This window comes from Pongo pygmaeus, chromosome 2 (genome assembly GCF_028885625.2).
Source record: "Pongo pygmaeus isolate AG05252 chromosome 2, NHGRI_mPonPyg2-v2.0_pri, whole genome shotgun sequence".
Taxonomy (NCBI): Eukaryota; Metazoa; Chordata; class Mammalia; order Primates; family Hominidae; genus Pongo; species Pongo pygmaeus.
The window spans coordinates 41,952,861-41,978,191 of record NC_085930.1 but is presented as its reverse complement, the minus strand read 5'-3'; the positions used below and the strand labels follow the sequence as shown (position 1 = coordinate 41,978,191).

At 43.9% G+C, this 25,331-nt stretch overlaps 1 protein-coding gene across 4 annotated transcripts; it reads left to right on the top strand.

Moving 5' to 3' along the window:
• The first annotated feature begins 2,774 nt into the window (after positions 1-2,774).
• Positions 2,775-25,120, top strand: DPPA2 (developmental pluripotency associated 2). 4 transcript variants are annotated; one of them, XM_054482630.2, is made up of 9 exons: positions 2,775-2,936; positions 4,706-4,751; positions 6,574-6,721; positions 9,996-10,156; positions 10,247-10,300; positions 11,031-11,298; positions 14,685-14,880; positions 18,664-18,728; positions 24,919-25,071. In XM_054482630.2, exons 2-8 carry the CDS (start codon positions 4,719-4,721, stop codon positions 18,704-18,706), a joined length of 903 nt encoding a protein of 300 aa, XP_054338605.1. In that variant the 5' UTR covers positions 2,775-2,936; positions 4,706-4,718; the 3' UTR covers positions 18,707-18,728; positions 24,919-25,071. The 4 variants fall into 4 exon arrangements, with proteins under 4 accessions (XP_054338605.1, XP_063517473.1, XP_063517472.1 ...); XM_063661403.1 differs by lacking the exon at positions 2,775-2,936 and adding an exon at positions 2,971-2,989; XM_063661402.1 differs by lacking the exon at positions 2,775-2,936 and adding an exon at positions 3,448-3,524 and having other exon boundaries at positions 24,919-25,120.
• Positions 25,121-25,331: the final 211 nt, after the last annotated feature.

Sequence of the window (25,331 nt, the reverse complement as noted above, 5' to 3'; positions counted from 1 at the left end):
AAATAAAAAAATAAAAAAATAGGCCAGGTGCGGTGGCTCAGGCTTGTAATCCCAGCACTTTGGGGGGCCGAGGTGGGCGGATGATGAGGTCAGGAGTTCAAGGCCAGCCTGGCCAACACAGTGAAACCCTGTCTCTACCAAAAATACAAAAATTAGCTGGGCATGGTGGCAGGCATCTGTAACCCCAGCTATTCGGGAGGCTGAGGCACAAGAATCACTTGAACCCGGGAGGTGGAGTTTGCAGTGAGCCGAGATCTTGCCACTGCACTCCACCCTGGACGACAGAGCTAGACTCAGTCTCGAGAAAACAACAACAACAACAAAAACCTCTAGCATTGATTGAGCTTCTCTTCTGAGCCAGACAGAGTGCAAGGCTCTGGAATACCAAAGGTGACTGAAACCTACCTGGCCATTGCTGTCATAGAACCTGCTAACTGAGGAGATGAAAGTACCATAAGATTCCAAATACATACAGAATTACAGATCAAATGATTTTTTTTTGAAGGCCTAGAATGACAGAATGGCAAGAGGAATCGCTTTTAGGGTTACTCTTAAGAAATGCATTTAAGCTTAAAGAACAAGACGTCAGATGAGTGAAGAGAGACAGAAATAATATTTTTCTTAAAAACTTAAAATAGCAGGCTCAGTGTGGTGGCTCCCACCTGTCATCTTTACACTTTGGGAGACCTACGCGGGAGACTGCTTGAGCCCAGGAGAGACCAGCTTGGGCAACATAGTGCGACCCTGTCTCTACAAAAAAATAAATTTAGACAGGCGCAGTGGCACATGCCTGTAGCCATGGCTACTCAGGAGGCTGAGGTGGGAGGATCTCTGGAGCCCAGCAGGTAAATGCTGTAGTGAGCTGTGGTCGCACCGCTGTACTCCAGCCTGGGCATCAGAAGCTAGAACAGACTAAAGGGTAAAACAAGAACTGGCAAAATTCAAATAGGAAACTATAGGAAATTCACATAATTATTTAAACAATAACAACACCAACGAATTGTAAGAGGTAAGAAGTGGAAGCTGCGTGTAATGGCATGTGCCTGTTATCCCAGCTACTCAGGAGGCTGAGGCAGGAGAATTGCTTGAGCCCAGGAGTTCAAGCCCAGCCTGTGTAACATAGTGAGATCCTAAAATAAATAAATAAAAACAGATGGAGATAACTTATAAAGAAACATTTAAGGCCTATTTCAACTTATCACAGACCTTGATTGGACGCTGATTCAAACAGATTGTTAAAAAAAGAAAATGAGGGAAGAGAAAAATATATAAGATAACTGCAGTTTTTTTTTTGTTTTTTTTTTTTTTTTTTGAGATCCACCACCTGGGTTCAAGCAATTCTCCTGCCTCAGCCCCCACCAGTAGCTGGAACTACAGGTGCGTGCCACCATGCCTGGCTAATTTTTGTATTTTTAGTACAGACGGGGTTTCTCCATGTTGGCCAGCTGGTCTCAAACTCCTGACCTCGGATGATACACCTGCCTTGGCCTCCCAAAGTGTTGGGATTACAGGCGTGAGCCACGGTGCCTGGCCAGATAATTGGAGTTCTGAATACTGCTGGATATTTGAACATAACATATATTTGAATACTTTGATAATATTAAATAATGATTTTTTAAATTATGTTTAGATGTAAAAAGGATATCGTAGTTATAGTAGGAACAAAGTATTTTTCCCCCTGGATTTATTTATTTATTTATTGAGACAGCCTCACTGCAGCCTCAGGCTCCTGGGCTGAAGGGATCCTCTGACCTCAGCCCCCTGAGTAGCTAGGACCACAGGCATGTCTCACCACACCCACACGCCCGGTTATTTTATTTTTATTTTCATTTTTATTTTTTTGGTAAAAATGAGATCGCACTATGTTGCCCAGGCTGGTCTCATACTCTTGGGCTCAAGTGTTTCTGCCACCTCGGCCGCTTGACCTGCTGAGATTACAGGTGTGAGCCACGGCACCGGCCTTTTCCCTGAATTTATGAACGAAATCATAGGCGATCTGGTACTTGTTTCAAAATAACCCATGGAGGAGGAATGGACGGCAATTTAGATGAAACCAGACTAGCTGTAAGTAAATTATTATGACAAAAAGTAGACATACTTTTGTACATGTTTGAACTTTCCCATAATAAAACATTCTCAAAAAGCTGGGGGAAAAAACCCAGGAAAACAAATAAGATGATTTTTTTTTTCTTGTGACAGAGTGTCTCTCTGTCGCCCAGGCTGGAGTGCAGTGGTGTGATCTTGGCTCACTGCAACCTCCACCTCCTGGGTTCAAGCGATTCCCGTGCCTCAGACTCCCGCGTAGCTAGGATTACAGACATGCACCACCATGCCCGGCGAATTTTTGTATTTTTAGTAGAGACAGGGTTTCGCCGTGTTAGCCAGGCTGGTCTTGAACTCCTGACCTCAAGTGATCCGCCCTCCTCGGCCTCCCAAAGTGCTGGGATTACAGACGTGAGCCACCGCGCCCGGCCTAAAATGATTATATTGTAAAAAATGCTATGAAGAAAAGAAAACATGGTAATGAAATGGTCTTCCCACTTGAAATCCTGTCCCTACCTAAGGCATTAGGATCAACTCAGGCCATTAGGTCAGCTTTCCTCTAAATTGCCCATTAAAAGCACCAGGGGCCACACCCAACCGGGTAGGCGGAGTGCTTTTCTGGTTGCATCTTAGAGGGCTGCATTCAGGTTCCATCCTGGAAGGGAGGAGCCGGAATTCCAATCATTATCTGCCGCGGACTGCCTGTCTCCAAAGCCCTTTGTTTATATCCTGATCTAGCCAAGGCTTCTAGACTTCAGGAGCTTAAGAATCATCCGGAGGGCCGGGCGTGGTGGTGCAGGCCGGTAGTCCCACCCACTCCGAAGGCTGCGGAGGGAGGATCAACTTGAGTCTGGGAACTCAGCCAGGAATTCAAGACCAGCCTGGGCAACACAGTGAGGCCCCCTACCCACATCCTCTCCGTCCCCGCAATCCCCTTCCGTCCCAGGTCTCATCTCTACAAAAAATTTAAATATTAGCGGGGCGTGGTGGCGCGGGCCTGTAATCCCAACTACTGGAGTGTTGGGGGAGGGGCGGGGGTGGGATGGCATGGGCTGAGGTGGGAAGATCGCTTGAGTCCAGGAGGTCGAGGCTTCCGTGAGCTATGATCGCGCCACCGCACTCCAGCCTGGGCGTCAGAGCCTGTCTAAAAAAATAAAAAAAGAGAAAATTACCTGGAGGGCTTGTGAAGCCCAGATTCCTCAGCCCCTCAGCCCCACCCTCCAGGATCTGATGTCTAGGGTGGTGGGGTGGGGCCTCATAATTTATTTTTCCAATCAGTTCCTCAATAAACTGAAGCTGAGCCTTTTCAGACTACACTTTTTTTCTTTTGTAAAATTATTTACTTTTTTTTTTTTTTTTCATAGAGACGAGGTCTCACTATATTGCCCAGGCTGGTCTCGAACTTCTGGACTTAAGTGATCCTTCTTCCTCGGCCTCCCAAAGGCCTCCCAAAGGATTACAGGCATGAGCCACCGTGCCAGGTCCAGACTATATTTTGAATGTATTAAATATACTACTAACTTAAACGGACCATGGTCACCTTGGGTCCTGAGATTAATGGACCAAATCATTTTCCCAGGGACAGAGAAAGCCCATTCATTGTACTCGGTTGTCCAGTGCTGCCATATTATTTGTGAATGAAATTTCCTTTAGTTGCTCTGGCTTCTTAGAGTGACCTATGAGAACACCTGCTTCATATTTTGCCACATTCTGTGTCCAACATTAAGCTCCAGCAATTCCTAAGTGCATCCGTTCCTTCTGCCTTCGTTACTCCATCACTTGCCTTAGTGTTTTGGCTCTTGTTGCTATTCTGAACAGCCAAATCCTTCTCCTCTAACCAGCTCAATATTATTGCAGGCTTAATATTTGTATTTAGAACTACATCGAAGAGAGATTATGTTATCCAACCCCCACAGTTTAAATCCGGGGTCTTTCAGTGAGTAACATACCCACGTGCATAAATCAGGTGTAAAGTACCTGCCTAAAATGCTCTGAATCTTTTTTCCGTTCCCTTCATAATAAGTAATTTATTACCAATATCGTCCTATAACGGTTCTAAAGCATTTTGTTCATTCCATTGGAACTTGTCAACAAGTGTTTGTCATTTTCAGTTTTCTTTCAAGTTTTACCTATTTTTTTTCTTCTTTACTTCTTTCACTTGTTGAGACAGAGTCTCTCGAAGCTGGAGTGCAGTGACATGATCTCGGATCGCTGTAGCCTGCGCCTCCTGGGCTCAAGCAGTCCTCTCACCACCCCCTGCCGAGTAGGTGGGATTACAGGCGCTCGCCACAACGCCCGCCTAATTTTTGTGTTTTTTCGTAGAGATGGGGGTCTTGCCATGTTTCCCAGGCTGATCTCGAACTCCTGGACTCAAGTGATCCGCCCCCCTGGGCCTCCCAAAGTGCTGGGATTACAGGCATGAGCCATCGCATCCGGCCTAATTTTTAAAAAAACATTATCACTGAATGGACAAGACAGGGTATAAAATTGATAAAATTATCCCATTACCAGAAAATGAGGGAGGGCAAAAAGAGGAGGAAAGGAAAACAGAGCTCATCTGGGTAACAGGAAGTAGAAGGAGACATTTGCTTATAAAAGGAGAAAGCAGGTTAAGAGAAGTAAACTACCACATCCTTAACATTGCTGTCCTTGCCTTCCCCAGGGTGTTGCTGAAAATGTCAGACGCAAATTTGGATAGCAGCAAGAAGGTAAGTTTCATTCTAATAGAACTACTTTTCTCACAGTCGCTTTTCAGAGTCTTTCTAGGTCTCCCTTATGTTTCTCTTTTACCACAAATCTTCATTCCTGGATGTAAGAAATCTCCATCTTGAAACCTCCTCCTCTTTGCTTTGCAAATAGATTGTTAGTTTTCTTTCATGTGATTGTGCTTTTATGTGCATTTGGATGAGAGTAAAAAGAAGTAAAATTTTCTCCTCCTAGTCCAAAGGAAAATATTTCTTTGGTAGGAAAGATGAGAAGTGCTATAGCTGGACAAGATAAAAATGGTAAAAATAAATAAATAAATAAAAATGGCATGGAGCGTAATATTAGAGGAAAGATAATTAAAAATAAAAAGTAAAATTTTTTTTAAAAGCAAAGGTAATAAGAAAGTGAAGGCGGTAATGTGGATAAAGTCATAAAGTAAAGTGACCAATTGGTTACTTTCTTTCGGAGTAGGAAATATCTCCTCCCAGTGGCCTTGGTACCAAATGAGTTTCAAGATTAGGCTTGGGTAGTCCTGGCTCTATGAGAAACTAGAGAAGGTGTCATAGTGTATTTACAGGCGTCACTGTACCCCTCCTCTGGCTAAAGGACTGAATTGGCCAGTATTAGCTATAGATTATGGGGAAGTCACATAGCTGCTTTGAGCCCCTACTTTTCTCTATAATAGAGTAATATTCCCTAAATAATGTCAGTGTTATTTTGAAGTAAACTAAGAGTAATGGGAAACCATTGAAGAGGTTAAATAGGAGACAGGAGTGTGGCATCAGCACTAGAAGAGAATATTGGAATAGGACTGGAATGGAGTTTATTCACCCTTGGACTTGAGAAGAAAAGCTAACTTCAGAACCGTACTCAAGCCTGTGTTACTCTATGGCATTGCTCATTTAGTTTCCTCATTTGTAAAGCAGGAAAATTAATAAATTACTACAAGTATACTATGAGAATTAAATTTGAGAAATACAGAACACCTAGCATAGTACCTGTGTACTGTAGAGAACCAGTAAATGTTAGTTTCTTTCTATCTACCTGCTTTCCTACTTTATCTTTTATTCATCAGATCATAAAAACAACATTGAATGCCTACTCTGTGTAGACTGCTGTGTTTCTGTGAAAGCAACAGAGAGTAAAACAGATACACTCTCCTCAGGTCTTGGAGCTGAAATGAGCCCAGTGTGGCTGGAGCTCAGAAAGCTCAGAGGTCATGAGCTGGAGAGGCAGGCAGGGACCAGACTGTTGGAGAATTTGTAAGCTACACAGCTCCGTGAGCTAATTTAAGTTTTGTCATTAACCAGAATAACAATGACCAAGCCATTGAAGAATTTTCAACAAGCATGGAACAATCGGTGCAGAAATAGCGAGTTACAGTGGATTTGGGGATAACAGGAGGTTATTGCTTGTGCTGTGAAATTTGATATGGGAATTGGGAATCTTGGGAATCATGATAGAAGATGGAAAGGCAAGAACACATTCCATACAGATTTAGGAGACTTAATGAAAGTGTTTTGTGTTTTGGCTGATGAGGAGGAAGGCCCTGAGGGAAATAATTCTCTAAACCCAAGCCCCACCTTTCTATTTTCTCTTTCATTAACACCTACATGTAAATTGGCTTTTGCTCGTTTTTTTTTCCATGTTTCCTTTATTTAATAAAGGGTCTGCTAATCAACATCACATTCAAGGAATCCCAGTAATTCTCTTCTCCATCCACCTACTGTCTTCTCAGTTCCTTATTCATGACTTTTACCTTGAAAGCAAGCAGTTTAGTTGTACCGCATCAAATGAAAATCAGTGACTGACTTCTCTTTCCAGAATTTCTTTGAGGGGGAAGTAGATGATGAGGAAAGTGTGATTTTGACACTGGTGCCAGTTAAAGATGACGCAAATATGGAACAAATGGAACCAAGTGTTTCTTCAACTTCTGATGTCAAACTGGAGAAGCCTAAGAAATACAATCAAGGTATGAGGACAGGGATTGCTCAGTTAGTTACTCCTACAACTCTGGGAAGCCCAGGAAAAAGTAAGATTTGTCTTTCCTATCCTCTGGCTATACAACACCCAGCTTAAATCTCACCTTGTTAATCTGTGTTAAAAAGTTTTGCAAACTCTCATACTTCTTGCTTGCTAAGCCCAATATACTGCCATACTTTTATTTATTTATTTATTTTTTGGAGATGGAGTCTCACTGTGTCACTCAGGTTGGAGTGCAGTGGTGCCGTCTTGGCTCACTGCAACCTCCGCCTTCCGAGCTCAAGCGATTCTCCTGCCTCAGCCTTCCAAGTCGCTGGGATTACAGGCATGGGCCACCAAGCCTGGCTAATTTTTGTATTTTTGGTAGAGACGGGCTTTCACCATGTTGGCCAGGCTGGTCTCGAACTCCTGACCTCAAGTGATCTGCCTACCTCAGTCTCCCAAAATGTTGGGATTACAGGCATTAGCCACCACGCCTGGCCTGTACTGCCTTACTTTTAAGACACAAAACAAGCATGGGGAGCGCTTTGGACAGAGAGTGCTCTTCTGGACCAGCTCCACATGAGTTCAAATTCCCAACACATAAAGCTCAATCTCCTCTTCTGTAAAAACGAGATGAATACATATTTGCCTCCTACGAAGATTAAATAATTTTGAAAAACATCTGGTATTTTGTTTAGCAAGTAATTACGAATAGCAGCTCTTAAAATCATGACCCTTTGTATCTGTGCTCAGTGTCTCAGTGCTTCCTATAAAAGCATCAAATAAGTGTTTTCTTTCTTTCTTTTTTTTTAAATTTTTCTGGAGGTGGAGTTTTGTTCTTGTTGCAAAGGCTGGAGTGCAATGGTGCGGTCTTGACTCACTGCAACCTCCGCCTCCTGGGGTCAAGCGATTCTCCTGCCTTAGCCTCCCTAGTACCTGGAATTACAGGCGCCCACCACCACACCCAGCTAATTTTTGTATTTTTAGTAGAGATGGAGTTTCGCCACGTTGGCCAGGCTGGCCTCAAACTCCTGACCTCAGGTGATCCACCTGCCTTGGCCTCCCAAAGTGCTGGGATTACAGGCGTGAGCCACTGCAACCGGCCCAAATAAGTATTTTCAGAAGGATTTTATATTCTAGGCCAATAATGAGGATTTCAAGATGAAGTAAATAATGATGGGTTAGAGCTAAGCAGAGTGAGGTGAAATGGGGAGCTGTAGAGAAAAATGATTCAGGCTGACAGAATGATGTGGACCATTGTTGATTGGGGATAGACAATGTGGTGGTTTCTTTGATTTCTATAGGAAGAGCTGATATTTTGTGGTCCAAAATCTAGACATTTTGGAGGATAAATCCAACATAATGTTCTATTCAGTTGGTTGTTGAGGGCAACAGAAAATAACAGGCTGCTATATGTAGCATAAAATAAACGTGGAATTTAGAATCCAAACATAGGTTTGAGGCCGGGCATGATGGCTTACACCTATAATCCCAGTGCTTTGGGAGGCCAAGGAGGGCTGATCACTTGAGGCCAGGAGTTCAAGACCAACCTGGCCAACATGGAGAAACCCTGTCTCTACAAAAAATACAAACATTATCCAGGCATGGTGGCACATGCCTGTAGTCCCGGCTACTCAGGAGGCTGAGGCATGATAATCACTTGAACTTGGAAGGTGGAGGTTGCAGTGAGCTGAGATTGCACCACTGCACTCCAGTCTAGGTGACAGAGCAAGACTCTGTCTCAAAACAAAACAAAGCAAACCGGGTGCGGTGGCTCATGCCTGTAATCCCAGCACTTTGGGAGGCCGAGGAGGGCGGATCACAAGGTCAGGCGTTTGAGACCAGCCTGGCCAACACAGTGAAACACCGTCTCTACTAAAAATACAAAAATTAGCTAGGCATGGTGGCGCCTGCCTGTAGTCCCACCTACTTGGGAGGCTGGGGCAGGAGAATTGCTTGAACCCAGAAGGCAGAGGTTGCAGTGAGCTGAGATCGCGCCACTGCACTCCAGCCTGGGCAACAGAGCAAGACTCCAACTCAAAAAAAAAAAAACACAAAAAACCCACATAGGTTTGAGTCCCAGGTCTGCTATTATAATGGGCAAGTCTTTAAATACCTGAATGTGTTACCTCCTTTTTTTTTTTTTTGAGACAGAGTCTCACTGTGTTGCCCAGGCTGGAGTGCAGTGGCGCAATCTCAGCTCGTTGCCACCTCCACCTCCTGGCTCCTGGGTTCAAGCAATTCTCCTGCCTCAGCCTCCTGAGTAGCTGGAGCTGGGATTGCAGGTGTTCACCACCATGCCCAGGTAATTTTTCTTTTTTTTTTTTTTTTTTTGAGACGGAGTTTCACTCTTGTTGCCCAGGCTGGAGTGCAATGGCACGATCTCGGCTCACCACAACCTCCACCTCCCAGGTTCAAGCGATTCTCCTGCCTCAGCTTCCCGAGTAGCTGGGATTACAGGCATGTGCCACCATGCCTGGCTAATTTTGTATTTTTTTTTTTCGTAGAGATGAGGTTTCTCCATATTGGTCAGGCTGGTCTCAAACTCCCGACCTCAGGTGATCCACCCACCTCGGCCTCCCAAAGTGCTGGGATTACAGGCATGAGCCACCATGCCTGGCCATATGCCTGGGTAGGCATGAGCCACCGTGCCTGGCCGTATGCCTGGGTAATTTTTCTATTTTTAGTAGAGACGGGGTTTTACCATGTTGGCCAGGCTGGTCTTGATCTCCTGACCTCAAGTGATTTGGGTGAATTTGCCTCAGCCTCCCAAAGTTCTGGGATTACAGGTGTGAGCCACCGTGCCTGGCCTTGTTACCTCATTTTTAATATAAGAAATAAAAATTGATATGTGTATATGCAAATTGGGTTGTGAGAAATGTGAAAAGATCTTTGTAAAATTTTTTTTTTTTTTTTTGAGATGAGACGGAGTCTTGTTCTGTCACCCAGGCTGGAGTACAGTGGCATGATCTCGGCTCACTGCAAACTCCACCTCCCGGATTCATGCCATTCTCCTGCCTCAGCCTCCTGAGTAGCTGGGACTATAGGCGCCCGCCAGCACGCCCGGCTAAGTTTTTTGTATTTTTTTAGTAGAGACGGGGTTTCACCATGTTAGCCAGGATGGTCTCGATCTCCTGACCTCATGATCTGCCCGCCTCAGCCTCCCAAAGTGCTGGGATTACAGGCGTGAGCCACCGTGCCCGGCCCTAGATCTTTGTAAAATTTTAAAAGAATCTTGCCAACTTTAAATTATCACTACTTTGGTTCCATTCTTGTCTTAGGTCATCTACTTCAAACAAATGAACAATTTACAGCTCCACAAAAAGCTAGATGCAAAATACCAGCCCTTCCCTTGCCGACCATCTTGCCTCCCATTAATAAGGTGTGTCGGGACACTTTGCGGGACTGGTGTCAACAACTCGGTTTGAGTACTAATGGCAAGGTTAGTACACTTGGGTGAATATCTGCTGCTGGGAATCATTATGGGAGTCTTTGTCAACTTTTAACTTTATTTCTCTCTTCATTTCCTAAGAAAATCGAAGTTTATCTGAGGCTCCATAGGCATGCTTACCCTGAACAACGGCAAGTGAGTAATGAGTGTGTTGATGGTGTGAAGGTGGGTTCTGATCATGATTCGTCCGGTCCCTGCCGTTGCACCATTTCTATATGTTGTACCTCTAAGGCAGGGTTTCTTCACTGTGGCATTATTGACATTTTGGAACAAATAATTTTTTGTTTGTTTTGGGGCCTGCCCTGTACATTGTAGAATGTTTTGCAGCATCCCCAGCCTCTACCAACTGGATGTCAGTAGCAATCTTTCCTCCCCCTGCACAGTTTCAACAACCCAAAATTTCTCCCAGTGGAGAATTTACAGTTTATGGGAACTAATATTCCTAAACCCTTCCCACATTGACATACATGTTCAGGTCTGTACAAAGAATAATAAAATTGGCCAGGCATGGTGGCTCACGCCTGTAATCCCAGCACTTTGGGAGGCCGAGGCGGGTGGATTACCTGAGGTCGGGAGTTCGAGACCAGCGTGACCAACATGGAGAAACCCCGTCTCTACTAAAAATACAAAATTAGCCAGACGTGGTGGCACATGCCTATAATCCCAGCTACTAGGGGGGCTGAGGCAGGAGAATAGCTTGAACCTGGGAGGCAGAGGTTGTGGTGAGCCGATCGTGCCATTGCACTCCTGCCTGGGCAACAAGAGTGAAACAACGTCTCAAAAAAAAAAAGAACAATAAAATTGACCCAAAAGTCCTTACACCCCTAGCGGTTTACTGAATACTCATCATGAATTTCATTTGCAGGATATGCCTGAAATGTCACAAGAGACCAGATTACAGCGATGTTCGAGGAAACGCAAGGCAGTGACCAAGAGAGCAAGGCTTCAGAAAAGTTATGAGATGAATGAGAGAGCAGAAGAAGAAGAGACCAATACAGTTGAAGTGATAACTTCTGCACCGGGAGCCATGTTGGCATCATGGGCAAGAATTGCTGCAAGAGCTGTTCAGCCTAAGGCTTTGAATTCATGTTCCATTCGTGTTTCTGTTGAGGCCTTTTTGATGCAAGCCTCTGGTAAGATCAGCCTTAAAGTGTGAGTCCCACTCCAGAGGACAAGGTTAACTTTTATTAGTCCAAGACTGAAACATGGTCAGAGGGAAGGCATTTGCTAAAATATCTAAAGATTAGAAATTGGATTCACATAGGACATCTCTCTTCCATCCATCATATTGATGGATAGTCATGTTTTGTCTGGATGGGTCTCTAAGTCAGGTGACTGAGTAGTGGCCCTTTTCCATCACTAAGCAGAATTTCAAGGTGGGAAGAAAGCATAACCTGATAATCTTGGACCACAGTCTGAGGTTTTCCCCTTTTCTTTCTCTTTTCCTTAAGGCATTTATGACATAGTGAATAAGAGGAATGTGTTGGTTCAAATTCTTGCTTTACCATTTCCTGGATATGTGACATTGGCAAGTTACTTACTTTAAGCTTTAGTATCCTGTTCTTTTTTTTTTTTTTTTGAGATGGAGTTTCGCTATTGTTGCCCAGGCTGGAGTGCAATGGCGCGATCTTGGCTCACTGCAACCTCTGCCTCCCAGGTTCAAGCGATTCTTCTGCCTCAGCCTCCCTAGTACCTGGAATTATAGGCACCCGCCACCACGCCCAGCTAAGTTTTTGTATTTTTAGTAGAGACGGGGTTTCACTATATTGGCCAGGCTGGTCTCGAACTCCTGACCTCAGACCATCCACCTACCTCAGCCTCCCAAAGTGCTGGGATTACAGACGTGAGCCACTGCTCCCGGCCAAGTATCCTGTTCTATAAAATGAAGATTTACATGTTTCATAGAATAGTAGTGGCTGAGCTTGGTGGCTTACACCTGTATGCCTAGCACTTTGGGAGGCCGAGGTGGGAGGATTGCTAGAGCTCCTGAGTTAGAGACCAGCCTGGGTAACATGGTGAAATCCCCTGTCTACAAAAAATACGAAAAAAGCAGGGCATGGTGGTGTGTGCCTGTCTTCCCAGCTACTCAGGAGGCTGGGGTGGGAGAGTGGCTTGAGCCCAGAAGGTAGAGGTTGCAGTGAGCTGAGATTGTGCCATGGCACTCTCGCCTGACAGACAGATCCAGACTCTTTCTTTAAAAAAAAAAAAAAGCGTGAGCACCAGGCACGGTGGCTCACGCTTTTAATCCCAGCACTTTGAGAGGCTAAGGCACGTGAATCAGCTGAGGTCACAGGTTCAAGCAATTCTCTTGCCTCAGCCTCCTGAGTAGCTGGGATTACAGTCATGCGCCACCACGCCTGGCTAATTTTTTATTTTTTATTTTTTTAGTAGAGACGAGATTTCTCCATGTTGGTCAGGCTGGTCTCGAACTCCCAACCTCAGGTGATCCGCCTGCCTTGGCCTCCTAAAGTGCTGGGATTACAGGCATGAGCTACCGCGCCTTGCGCCCTCTAAGAAATCTTGAGGATAACTTAACTCCACTTTTCTCCAACTCCTGCTGTTCTTTTCGCTATTGCTTTTATTTCCAGGGTCTGCTATCTCAAGTCACCTTCCTTTTTGGCTTGAATCCTTTTCTTACTCCCCCATTTTCCCATTTCCAGAAGTATTCTAGATCCTATTTTACTCCAGCTAACTAGTATGGTAGGACACATTATTCATCATACAAGGAAACCAGCCAGAAGGAAGACCTGAAGTTGAAATTGGCATATCCTCTGCTCTTCAAGCTACATTCTTTTATGTGGGGACAGTGGGCACCTTTTAATAATTCGTGCAGAGGCATTGTCCAGACATAAAGCTGTGTGCCTGGGGGCACTGCCTTAGCAAAGATGACACCTCTTTCTAATTTTTATTAATACGCTGTATGAGTTACTATTATCCCACAGTGACTTATCATTTTATATTTCTCTTCATTCTGCAATTGTTAAGCATCTGCTGTGGTCCAGAGGTATGTCTAGCTGCTGGATATATACTGTGCTAAACACATACATGTTCTCTTGTTTCACAGTCTAATCAGGGAGCTGTCACACTACATGTACTGCTTATTTACAGATATGTAAGTTCACTGTGACTGCTCCTTTCCCTCAATTTCAGACGTTCTGTAAGTGTACCACTTATTTTCTTGCAAATATCCCGTCTCCCTAATTAAATTGTTCCTTACACTTTTAAACAGACGCTTGTCTGTTTCTTATAGCTGAGGCAGTACAATGTAGTGGTTAGGTAAATGGGCTGTAGGTCTTTCAGAATACTGACTTTCTCTCAATTTCAGATGTTCCATAAGTGTACTGCTTGTTTTCTTGCAAATATCATATCTCCCTACTTAAATTGTTCCTTACACTTTTTTTTTTTTTTTTTTTTGAGACGGAGTTTCACTCTTGTTGCCCAGGCTGGAGTGCAATAGCATGATCTCAGCTCACTGCAACCTCCGCCTCCCAGGTTCAGGCGATTATCCTGCCTCAGCCTCCTGAGTAGCTGGGATTACAGGCACGTGCCACCACACCCAGCTAATTTTGTGTTTTTAGTAGAGATGGGGTTTCACCATGTTGGTCAGGCTGGTCTCGAACTCCTGAACTCAGGTGATCCACCCACCTAGGCCTCCCAAAGTGCTGGGATTACAGGCGTAAGCCACCATGCCCAGCCTGTTCCTTACACTTTTAAACAGACGCTTGTCTGTTTCCTATAGCTGAGGCGGTACAATGTAGTGGTTAGGTAAATGGGCTATAAGTTAGTCAGAATACCTGGATCCGTGACTTGGCTCTGAGTAACTTATGATATTTAACACCATAAGCTTCATTTATCTCACCTGTGAATAAGAAATAATAAGAAAAGCAAATAGAAAGTAAATATTAATAGCGTACTTAAGAGTAAATGTATTAATACACATAAGTCACCTAGCAAAATATTGGACACAAAACAAGCATTTCAAAATGGCAAACATTATTTTTTATTTTATTTCATTATTATTATTATTATTATTTTTTTTTTTTTTGAGACGGAGTTTTGCTCATCACCCAGGCTGGAGTGCAGTGGCGTGATCTTGGCTCACCACAACCTCCGCCTTCTGGGTTCAAGCGATTCTTCTGCCTCAGCCTCCCGAGTAGCTGGGATTACAGGCATGCGCCACCACGCCCAGCTAATTTTGCATTTTTAGTAGAGATGAGGTTTCTCCATGTTGGTCAGGCTGGTCTCAAACTCCCCATCTTAGGTGATCCTCCCACCTCAACCTCCCCAAGTGCTGCGATTACAGGCGTGAGCCACCGCGCCTAGCCGGCAACAATTATTATTCTTTGGGTTCTGTAACTTGTGAAATTAGATCATAGTGTTATGTGGTCTACATTTTCATGTGTCTCATTCAATTGATTTGTGAGCAGAATATAAGAGCAAATTCCAGAGTGACTTGCTAAGAGGTTGTGTTGGGGTGCTATCTTAATTTTTGCTGTCTATATTTGTTTTTCCTTTCCAGGTGTCAGGTGGTGTGTGGTCCATGGCAGACTTCTCTCGGCAGACACAAAGGGTTGGGTACGCCTGCAGTTTCATGCAGGTCAGGCCTGGGTGCCAACCACTCACAGGAGGATGATTTCACTCTTCTTGTTACCTGCCTGCATTTTCCCATCCCCAGGCATAGAAGATAATTTGTTATGCCCCGACTGTGCTAAGAGGTAACCCTTATGTATCTTGTTAAGCATGGCACACAGAAAAGTAGGTGTATAGATGGATTTCTAAATAATGTAACAGTAGAAAGCAGAGGGCAAACATGCTGTCTTCTTAATTTGCCACATAGATCAGGCAAAAATAGGATGCAAGAAGAACTCACTAGTGGATTATAACTCAATAAATGTGGCTAGTTCTTTTTTTTTTGAGATGGAGTTTTGCTCTTCTCGCCCAGGCTGGAGTGCAGTGGCATGATCTCGGCTCACTGCAACCTCTGCCTCCTGGGTTCAGGCGATTCTCCTGCCTCAGCCTCCCGAGTCTCAGCTCGGATTACAGGCGTGCACCACCACGCCCAGCTAATTTTTGTATTTTTAGTAGAGACAGGGTTTCACCATGTTGGTCAGGCTGGTTTCAAACTCCTGACCTCATGATCTGCCCGCCTCGGCCTCGCAAAGTGCTGGGATAACAGGCGTGAGCCACCGTGCCCAGCTAATTTTTGTATTTTTAGTAGAGACGGGGTTTCAGTATGTTGGCCAGGCTGGTCTCGAGCTCCTGACCTCAGGTGATCCACCCAACTTGGCCTCTCAAAGTGCTGGTATTACGGGCATGAGCCACCGCGCTGTGCCTAAATGTGGCTAGTTCTTAGCCTTAACAAAGCATCTGACAAGTCAGGACCTGATTTCTGCCTCAATTTTAGAGACTTGTTCTAAAGGAAAAAAACACACAGTTGAGTTTTTACTACATGTCAGATACTCACCTCGGAATGCAAAAACAAAATCCATCTAGCCTACTCAACTAAAAATGAGTAAGAAGGCTGGGCGCGGTGGCTCATGCCTGTAATCCCAGCAGTTTGGGATTACACCCGAGGCGGACAGATCACCTGATGTCGGGAGTTCGAGACCAGCCTGACCAATATGGAGAAACCCTGTCTCTACTAAAAATACAAAATTAGCTGGGTGTGGTGGCACATGCCTGTAATCCCAGCTACTCGGGAGACTGAGGCAGAAGAATCGCTTGAACCTGGCAGGCGGAGGTTGCGGTGAGCGGAGATTGTGCCATTGCACTCCAGCCTGGGCAACAGGAGTGAAACTCCGTCTCAAAAAAAAAAAAATGAGTAAGAAAAGCTATGAAAATATATAGGAAGAATCTATATTGGAATAGCTTAGGGAAACTTAAGATTACACGTTCTGAGGAAGAGCTTACCAGTTGTGGAAGTAGTCAATACAAACACAGGGAAATAAAGAATATGATGGCCAGCTGCAGTGGCTCACGCCTGTATTCCCAGCACTTGGGGAGGCCGAGGTGGGCAGATCATCTGAGGTTAGGACTTCAAGAGCAGCCTGGCCAACATGGTGAAACCCTGTCTCTACTAAAAATAAATAAATAAAAGAATATAATATACTTAGAAACTGCCAGTTAGTCAATGTGATTGAAGCTTATATTGACAAATGAGCTTGGGGAGTGGAGGAGCAGACCATGAAAGATTTTATGTCTACATTATTCTGTAGGTCATTATCTCTCAGTAACTTTTGGGACACGGGCTTGTTTGAGAATATAATGATAACTGTGTGCTCTCCAGGAAAATGTACATGCATATAAACACTGCTTTAGACTATAGAATTCCCGATGTCCATCCATGAGTAAAAATTTCAGCTTTTGGATAAAATTGGGGGGAAGTGAGATGAGAGAGGTGTGGAGATAAATTAAGGGCTTTTTTTTTTTTTTTTTTAAGTGGGCTAAATTGGCTCACATATGTAATCCCAGCACTTTGGGAGGCCAAGGCGGGCGGATCACGAGATCAGGAGTTTGAGACCAGCCTGACCAATATGATGAAACCCCGTCTCCACTAAAAACACAAAAATTAGCTGGGCGTAGTGGCATGTGCCTGTAATCCCGGCTACTTGGGAGGCTGAGGCAGGAGAATCGCTTGAATACGGGAGGCGGAGGTTGCAGTGAGCCGAGATCGTACCATTGCTCTGCAGCCTGGGCAACAGGAGCGAAACTCCATCTCAAAAAAAAAAGAAAAAGAAAAAAAAGTGGGCTAAATCTTAGAATAGATGGGAGTATAAATAAGAGATTAGTAATTCAAGAAAGAGATAATTCATTACACTGACAAAGCATTTAAGGAGGAATGAGACAAATGTAAGATGTAGGAGTAAAGAGAGCAAGATGCTGTCTTAGAAGTGGAGGAAACATAGAAGTCTAATTCAGTGGAGAAGAATCTATGGTGTTTGGGACAAGTTCTAGAGTTCTGAGAGAAGTATGAGTTAGAGCTAAACATCTTTGGGAGTCATCAGCACATACATTGTGGATAAGAGTATGTAGAAAGGAACTGAGGGAGGAACCCTAAAGATAATCAGCATGTCAGTGGAAGGTGGACAGTGAAGACAGAACACAGTTAGAGGTTAGCAGATGAGTGAGTAAAGGGAGCAACGGACAGAGTCTTAGAAGGAAGAAATGGTTGGCAGTGAGATGGCCATGTAAGGTAATAATGAATGTGGTGCTCTTGGGACTGACTGTTTAGGACACTGCTGATGGCCTTTTTGAAAGTAGATTGAGAGGATCAGTAGAAGCCAAAATATGATTTCAGGAACTTAGAGTAGAACATGTGCAGAACTAGAAGCAGGACATGTTGATCACCTTCATTAGCTGAGCCTGGCAGGAAGAGAGAGCAGTTAGTTGAGGCAGTAACCTCAAGGGAGGTTCTTTTCTTTTCGTCTCTCTCTGTCTCTTTCTTTCTCTCTTTTCCCTCCCTCATTAACTCTCATCATTCTTCCCTTCTTCCCGTTTTTCTTCTTTCTTTCTCTCTTTTCCTTTTTAATTTTTTTTTTTTTTTGAGATGGAGTCTGGCTCTGTCACCCAGGCTGGAGTACAGTGGCATGATCTCTGCTCACTGCAACCTCCGCCTCCCAGGTTCAAGTGATTCTCCTGCCTCAGCCACCGGAGTAGCTGGGATTACAGGCATGCACCACCACGCCCGGCTAATTTTTGTATTTTTGGTGGAGATGGGGTTTCACCGTGTTGGCCAGGCTGGTCTGGAACGCCTGACCTCAAGTGATCCACTCGCCTCGGCCTCCCAAAGTGCTAGGATTACAGGCGTGAGCCACCGCACCCGGCCTTAAATTTTTTTTAATGAAAAAACCATAAGCATTTATGAATGGGGAGGAGCTGCATGAAGAGAGGGGAATGGAGAGTATAAAGATGAAGGAAGCCAGGCATGGTGGCTCACAACTGCAATCCCAGCACTTTGGGAGGCCAAGGTGGGCAGATGACTTGAGCTTAGGAGTTCGAGACTGGCCTGAGAAACATAGTGAAACCCTGTCTCTATAAAAAAAAATTAGCCAGGTGTGGTGGCATGCACCTGTGGTCCCAGCTACTGGAGAGGCTGAGGTGGGAGGATCGTCTCAGCCCTGGAAGTCAAGGCTGCAGTGAACTGTGATAATGCCACTGCACTCTAGCCTGGGCAGCAGAGTGAGAACCTGTCTCAAGAAAAAAAAAAAAAAGGTTGTGAGATCCATTGCAGTATGTGGAATGTGAGCCCTGAGAGTAACAACCTATTGTATTTTTAGTAGAGATGGGGTTTCACCATATTGGTCAGGCTGGTCTCAAACTCCTGACCTCAGGTGATCTGCCCTCCTCAGCCTCCCACAGTGCTAGGATTACAGGCGTGAGCCACCACACCCGGCCCAGAAGTGCATGCTTTATTTTATTGGTCATTTTAAAGGGATTGGTAAGGGATGGTTTATCTTGCTGTAGCAATTTTTCACAGTTCTTTTCTACTTGCCTTACAGGAATAAGAAGATGATGAAAAGATTAATGACACTAGAGAAGTAGCAGCAACCTGTTTGAATACAATGTAAGAGATCAGAATATGCCACCTCAAAATAAGTATTATTTTGATTTGAAGGCAATTGAAAAGAGTCACATACAAGGGAAACTCTCTGCCTTCCCACTATTCGCTAAAAAACAGAACATAAATGTATCAAAGTCTCTTGTCCGCTGTCTACCAGGAAGTACAAGTGGTGGCGTGCCTGTAGGTGACTTGCATCCCAATCATTGCTGTGCTGTGTCCTGACCTTCTTTGGTATCTCCTGATGCCTTGAGTACTGACTTACTAAATAGTTAGCTGTACAGAATACAATTTGGTTTTGTTTTAATTAATGGACTCTTTTTTGAAAATGAAAACTTGAGTGAAAAGTATACGATTCCCATGTATTCCCATGTACGTGGTGCTTCACACCCCCTCCAGTTTCCTCTGTTACTAACTTGCATTAGTGTGCTACATTTTTTACAATTGATGAGGCAGGGCAGGGCATGGTGGTAGTCACCTGCTGTAGCCCCAGCTACCGGGGAGGCTAAGTCAGGAGGATCACTTGCACCCAGGAGGAGTTCAAGGCTGTAGTGCTCTGTGATCACACCTGTGAATTGCCACTGCACTCCGGCCTGGGCAACATAGTCTCTAAAAGAAGAAAAAAACTAATGAGTCAATATTGATACATTATTCTTTTTCTTTTTCTTTCTTTTTTCTTTTTTTTTTTTTTTTGAGATGGGGTCTCATTCTTGTCGCCCAGGCTGGAGTACAATGATGAGATCTCGGCTCACTGCAACCCCTGCCTCCCAGGTTCAAGCAATTCTCCTGCCTCAGCCTCCCAAGTAGCTGGGATTACAGGTGCACACTACCATGCCCAGCTAATTTTTTTGTATTTTTAGTAGAGACGGGATTTTACCATATTGGCCAGGCTTGTCTCGAACTCCTAATCTTGAGTTCCACTCGCCTCAGCTTCCCAAAGTGCTGGGATTACAGGTGTGAGCCACCGCACCCGGCCCCCAGCCAATTTTTTTTTTTTTTTTTTTCTGTATGTTTAGTAGAGTCAGGGGTTTCACCATTTTGGCCAGGCTGGTCTCGAACTCCTGACCTCAGGTGATCCACCTGCCTCGGCCTCCTAGTGCTGGGATTACAGGCGTGAGCCACTGTGCCCGGCCTCTTTTTCTTTTTTTAAAATTTGTTTATTTTTGAGACAGAGTCTGGCTCTGTCACCCAGGCTGGAGTGCAGTGGCACGATCTCAGCTCACTTCAACCTCTGCTTTCCATGTTCAAGCCATCCTCTCACCTAAGCCTCCCAAGTAGCTGGGACTACAGACACATACCATTATGCCCAGCTAATTTTTTAAAATTTTTGGTAGAGGCTGGGTTTCACCATGTTGCTCAGGCAAACAGACTGGTTCAAGACCATTGAACTCCTGAGCTCAGGCAATCCACCCGCCTCAGCCTTCCAAAGTGCAGGGATTACAGGCGTGAGCCACTGTGCCTGGCTATTTTATTATTATTATTATTATTATTATTATTATTATTATTATTATTATTATTGTTAGAGTCATACTTTATCACCAGGCTGGAGTGCAGTGACGCCGATCTCAGCTCACTGGAATCTCCGCCTCCCAGGTTCAAGCGATTCTCCTGCCTCAGCCTTCCGAGTAGCTGGGATTACAGGCACCCGCCACTACGCCCAGCTAACTTTTTGTATTTTTTTAGTAGCGATGGGGTTTCACCATGTTGACCAAGCTGGTCTTGAGCTCCTGACCTCATGATTCGCCCGCCTTGGCCTCCCAAAGGGCTGGGATTACAGGCGTGACCCACCGTGCCCGACTATTTTATTATTTTTTTATAGAGATGGGGTCTCACCATGTTTCCCAGGCTAGTCAAACTTCTGGGCTCCAGCAGTCCTCCCACCTCAGGCTCCCTGAGTTCTGGGATTACAGGTGTGAGCCTCTACACCCAGCAGATACTTTATTATTAACTAAACTCTATAGTTCATATTAGGTTTTATTATTCGTGTTGTACATTCTATGGTTTTGACAAATGTAAAATGACATTTATCCAACATAGTGTCATACAGAATAGTTTCACTACCTTAGAAATCCCTTGTGTTGCACCAATTCATCCCTCCCCACAAGCCCATACACTGGAAACAATAGATCTTTTTGCTCAGTCACCCAGGCTGGAGTGCAATGGTGCAATCATAGCTCATTGCAGCCTTGAACTCCTAGGCTCAAGGGATCCTCCTGGCCCAGCCTTCCGAGCCACTGGGACTACAGGTGTGTGCCACTGTACCCAGCTAGTTTTGTTTTTTAATTTTTAGTAGAGACGGGTCTCACTGTGTTGGCGAGACTGGTCTCAAACTTCTGGCCTCATGCCATCCTTCTGCCTTAGCCTCCCAAAGTGCTGGGATTACAAGCATGAGCCAGTGTGCCTGGCCTATCATGGCTTTGCCATTTCCAGAATGTTGTGTATACTTGGAATTATACAGTGTGTAGCCTTTTCATATTGGCTTTCACATAGCAATATGTAGTGAAGATGCCTCCATGTGTTGTCATGGCCTGATAGCTCATTTCTGCCAAACTGTCTTTAAAAGTGTCTGTAGCATTTTGCATTCCTACCAGCAATGAATGAGAGTTCTTGTTGCACCATATCCTTCTTAGTATTTCGTGTTGTTTGGATTTTAGCCATTCTAATAGGTGTGCCATAGTATTTCAGTGCTTTTTTTTTTTTGAGACAGAGTCTCCCAGAGAGTGCAGTCACCCAGGCTGGAGTGCGGTGGCGTGATCTCAGTTCACTCCAACCTTTGCCTCCTGGGTTCAAGTGATTCTCCTGCCACTGCTTCCCGAGTAGCTGGGACCACAGGCGCACGCTACCGTGCCTGGCTAATTTTTGTATTTTTAGTAGAGATGGGCTCTCGCCATATTGGCCAGACTGATCTAAAACTCCTGACCTCAGGTGATCTGCCCACCTTGGCCTCTGAAAGTGCTGGGATTACAGGCATGAGCCACTGTGCCCAGCCAGTACTGCATTTTTTTAAATTTGGAATTCCCTAATGATATGAAGTAGAGCATCTTTTTATATGTTTGTCATCTGTGTATTTTCTTTGGTGTGGTGTCTTTTCAGGTCTTTTGCACAATTTTTATTTTTTAACTTATTATTTATTTTTTATTGAGAGAAGGTCTTGCTCTTTCACCCAGGCTGGAGTGCAGTGGTATGATCATGTCTCACTGCAGCCTCGACCTTGTGGGCTCAAGCAAGATCCTCCCACCTCAGTCTCCTACTGGGACTACAGGTGCACATTACCATGCCTGACTAATTTTTCTATTTTTTTTTGTAGAGACGGGGTTTTGCCACGTTGTCCAGACCGGTCTCAAACTCCTGGCTCAAGTGGTCCATCAGTCTCAGCCTCTCAAAGTGCTAGGATTTTGCCTGGCCTTTTTGCACATTTTTTAATTGGGTTGTTTTATTATTGAGTTTTAAGAGGCCTTTGTATATTTTGAATAACAGTCCTCTATCAGATATATCTTTTGCAGATAATTTTCTCATTTCTTTCCTTCTTTTTTTTTGAGACAGAGTTTTTCTCTTGTTTTCCAGTCTGGAGTGCAATGGCGTGATCTTGGCTCCAGCAACCTCCGCCTCCCGGGTTCAAACAATTCTCCTGTCTCAGCCTCCCAAGTAGCTGGGATTACAGGCATGTGCCACCACACCTAGCTAATTTTTGTATTTTTAGTAGAGACAGTGTTTCTCCATGTTGGTCAGGCTGGTCTCAAACTCCTGACCTCAGGTGATCCATCTGCCTCAGCCTCCCAAAGTGCTGGGATTACAGGCGTGAGCCACCAAGCCCAGCTTTCTTTCCTTCTTTTTAAATGTCACTTTACTCTCTTCTTGTTTGTAAGGTTTACGAAGAGAAGTCCAATGTAATTCTTACCTTTGTTCCTTTACAGTTAAGGTGTTTTTTTCTCTTACTTCAAGATTTCTATTTGTCTGTGTTTTTCTGCAGTTTGAGTATGATATGCCTAGGTGTTGAATTTTTGGTGTTTATCCTACTTCCTATCTCTGAGCTTTCTGGATCTCTGGTTTTGTATGTCATTAATTTTGGGATATTTTCAGTCATTACTTCACAACTTTCTATTCTTTTCTCTCTTCTGGTATTTTCATTACATGTTGAAACCTTTTTGTAATTGCCTCGCAATTCTTGGATATTCAGTTCTTTTTAAAAAGATTTTTCATTTTGCTTTTCAGTTTTGGAGGTTTCTATTGACATTTCTTTAAGCCCTCTGATTCTTTTGTTGGCAGTCCAGCTATATATGAGTCCATGAAGGCAGTTTTCATTTCTGTTAGTATTTTCTTCTAATTTCTATCATTTTATTTTGATTCTTGGAATTTCCATCTTCCCACTTGCATTACTCATCTGTTTTGTATCTTGTCCATTTTTTCTGTTAGAGCCCTTAGCATATTAATCAACACTGTTTTAAATTCCTGGTCTGGTAATTTCAACATCTCTGCCATATCTTAGTCTGGATCTGATGCTTCCTTTGTCTACAAACATGCTTTTGTCTCTTTCTGTATATATATGCTATTTGTCTCTCTATATAGCTATATATAAATATAGATATTATATCTGTGTATATAGATATATACATATAAGTATATATTTATAAATCAGACTTGTATTGTATAAAAGAAAACCAGGGGCCTGGCGTAGTGGCTCGCACCTGTAATCCCGGCACTTTGAGAGGCCAAGGTGGGTGGATCATTTGAGGTCAGGAGTTTGAGACCATCCTGGCCAACATGGTGAGACCCCACCTCTACTAAAAATACAAAAATTAGACGGGCGTGGTGGCAGGCACATGTATTTTTAGCAGAGACGATTGTACTTTTAGTAGAGACAAGGTTTCTCCATGTTGGCCAGGCTGGTCTCGAACTCCTGACCTCAGGTGATCTGCCTGCCTCAGCCTCCCAAAGTGCTGGGATTACAGGTGTGAGCCACCACACCTAGCCAATAATTTGTTCTTATTCCAAAAAGAAAATTATACAAATACCAAATGGAAGCAGTCTTAATTGTGTTACTTAAAATATTAATGTGAACAATTATTTAATTATTATAACATCAAATAATGGAGTTCTCAATTTGAATTGAATTTGGCAATAGCTTTCAAAATCTGACATTTGTATCAAAACTAATAAACAGTTTTTTGTTTGTTTGTTTTGAGATGGAGTTTCGCTCTTGATGTCCAGGCTGGAGTACAATGGTGCAATCTTGGCTCACAGCAACCTCCACTTCCTGGCTTCAAGCGATTCTCTGGCCTCAGCCTCCTAAGTAGCTGGGATTACAGGCACCCGCCACCATGCCCGACTAATTTTGTATTTTTAGTAGAGACAGGGTTTCACCGTATTGGCCAGGCTGCTCTTGAACTCCTGACCTCGTGATCCACCCACCTCGGCTTCCCAAAGTGCTGAGATTACAGGCATGAGCCACTGCGCCCAGCCAATAAACAGTTTTTCTACAGAACCTTCTCAATGAAGGCTAATTTAGTAATTTATCCTCTTAGTTCTCAGCTCTGTGCAGAAAGGGAAGAAGGGCAGTTAAGGAAGATGTTATGGTCCAAGTAAGCACTTAAGCTCACCCTTTACACTTAACTGCTTATATTTGGAACTCTGCGAGCTTGAGAATATGTGTGCTTGTGACCTGCAGTATATTCTGTGGAATTAAAACAAGGCTATCCTGAACTCAGCCTATTGATGGCTAATGGCACAGTTGTCCAGTAGGCAGACTGTTTTAGAATAAGCCCAAACTTACATGAAGAATAGAACAGAAAAATTTCCACATTATACATCACGTGGAAGCCATCCCAGTTGAGTGCTTAGTCAGGCTCTCAAAATGCTATAACATCTGCCTTCTGAAAGTATCATTTATCAATGGTCTTCTAGTATAAACATGTCTTGCCTAAAGAATGGCCTGAAGACCAGCACAGGATTGGAAAACATGGTATCATTAGTCTTTGAAATAACTAAGAAGGGGTCCAATTCAGTAACCCAAAGGAAACCAATTCTGACTATACACTATTGTCTAGTATTCCATCTGCCATTCTTTCTCTATTAAAAGTTACTTTTGTTCCATTTCTTTTCCTATTGTAGTGCACAAAACACCCTAACTCTCTTGACCCCAAACTCTGCATATAGCTCAAAGCGGCTCTTAAATATACCATTTCAAATTTGCTTCTAGGTACTAAAGGAGGGATGTACTTTCAGACCATGTAACCTATTATGAAGGAATGGAAGAGGAGACAATTTGAATGAATCCTCATGATCTACAAAACAAAATCAGTGACTAGGACTCCACAGTGAAGATGGTTGACTAGTGACACAGCCCCATCTAAAGAACCCCTTTCTGTAAATCTGAAAACCCATTAAAATAAAGTCACTGCAATTGGCCTTGTATTTATTCAGTGTGTGTTAAGGATCCATCAAGAAATCTCTGATGTTACAAACTGACTGTGGTTGGGGACACAGACAAATGAGAAGCACTGCAGACAGGACAGATAAGGGAGAGGTGCCTGACTCGAGCAAGGAAGGGACAAGAGTAAATGGGTCTGTCTAGACATAACCCTAGAGACCAGGGTGAGAAGAAAAATGGTC

Bases quoted from the DNA above. Each gene is read 5' to 3' on its own strand.
- DPPA2 (XM_063661402.1), top strand. The intron at 10,157-10,246 runs GTTAGTACACTT...TCATTTCCTAAG, and splicing joins GTTTGAGTACTAATGGCAAG to AAAATCGAAGTTTATCTGAG. The intron at 14,881-18,663 runs GTAACCCTTATG...CTTGCCTTACAG, and splicing joins TGCCCCGACTGTGCTAAGAG to GAATAAGAAGATGATGAAAA.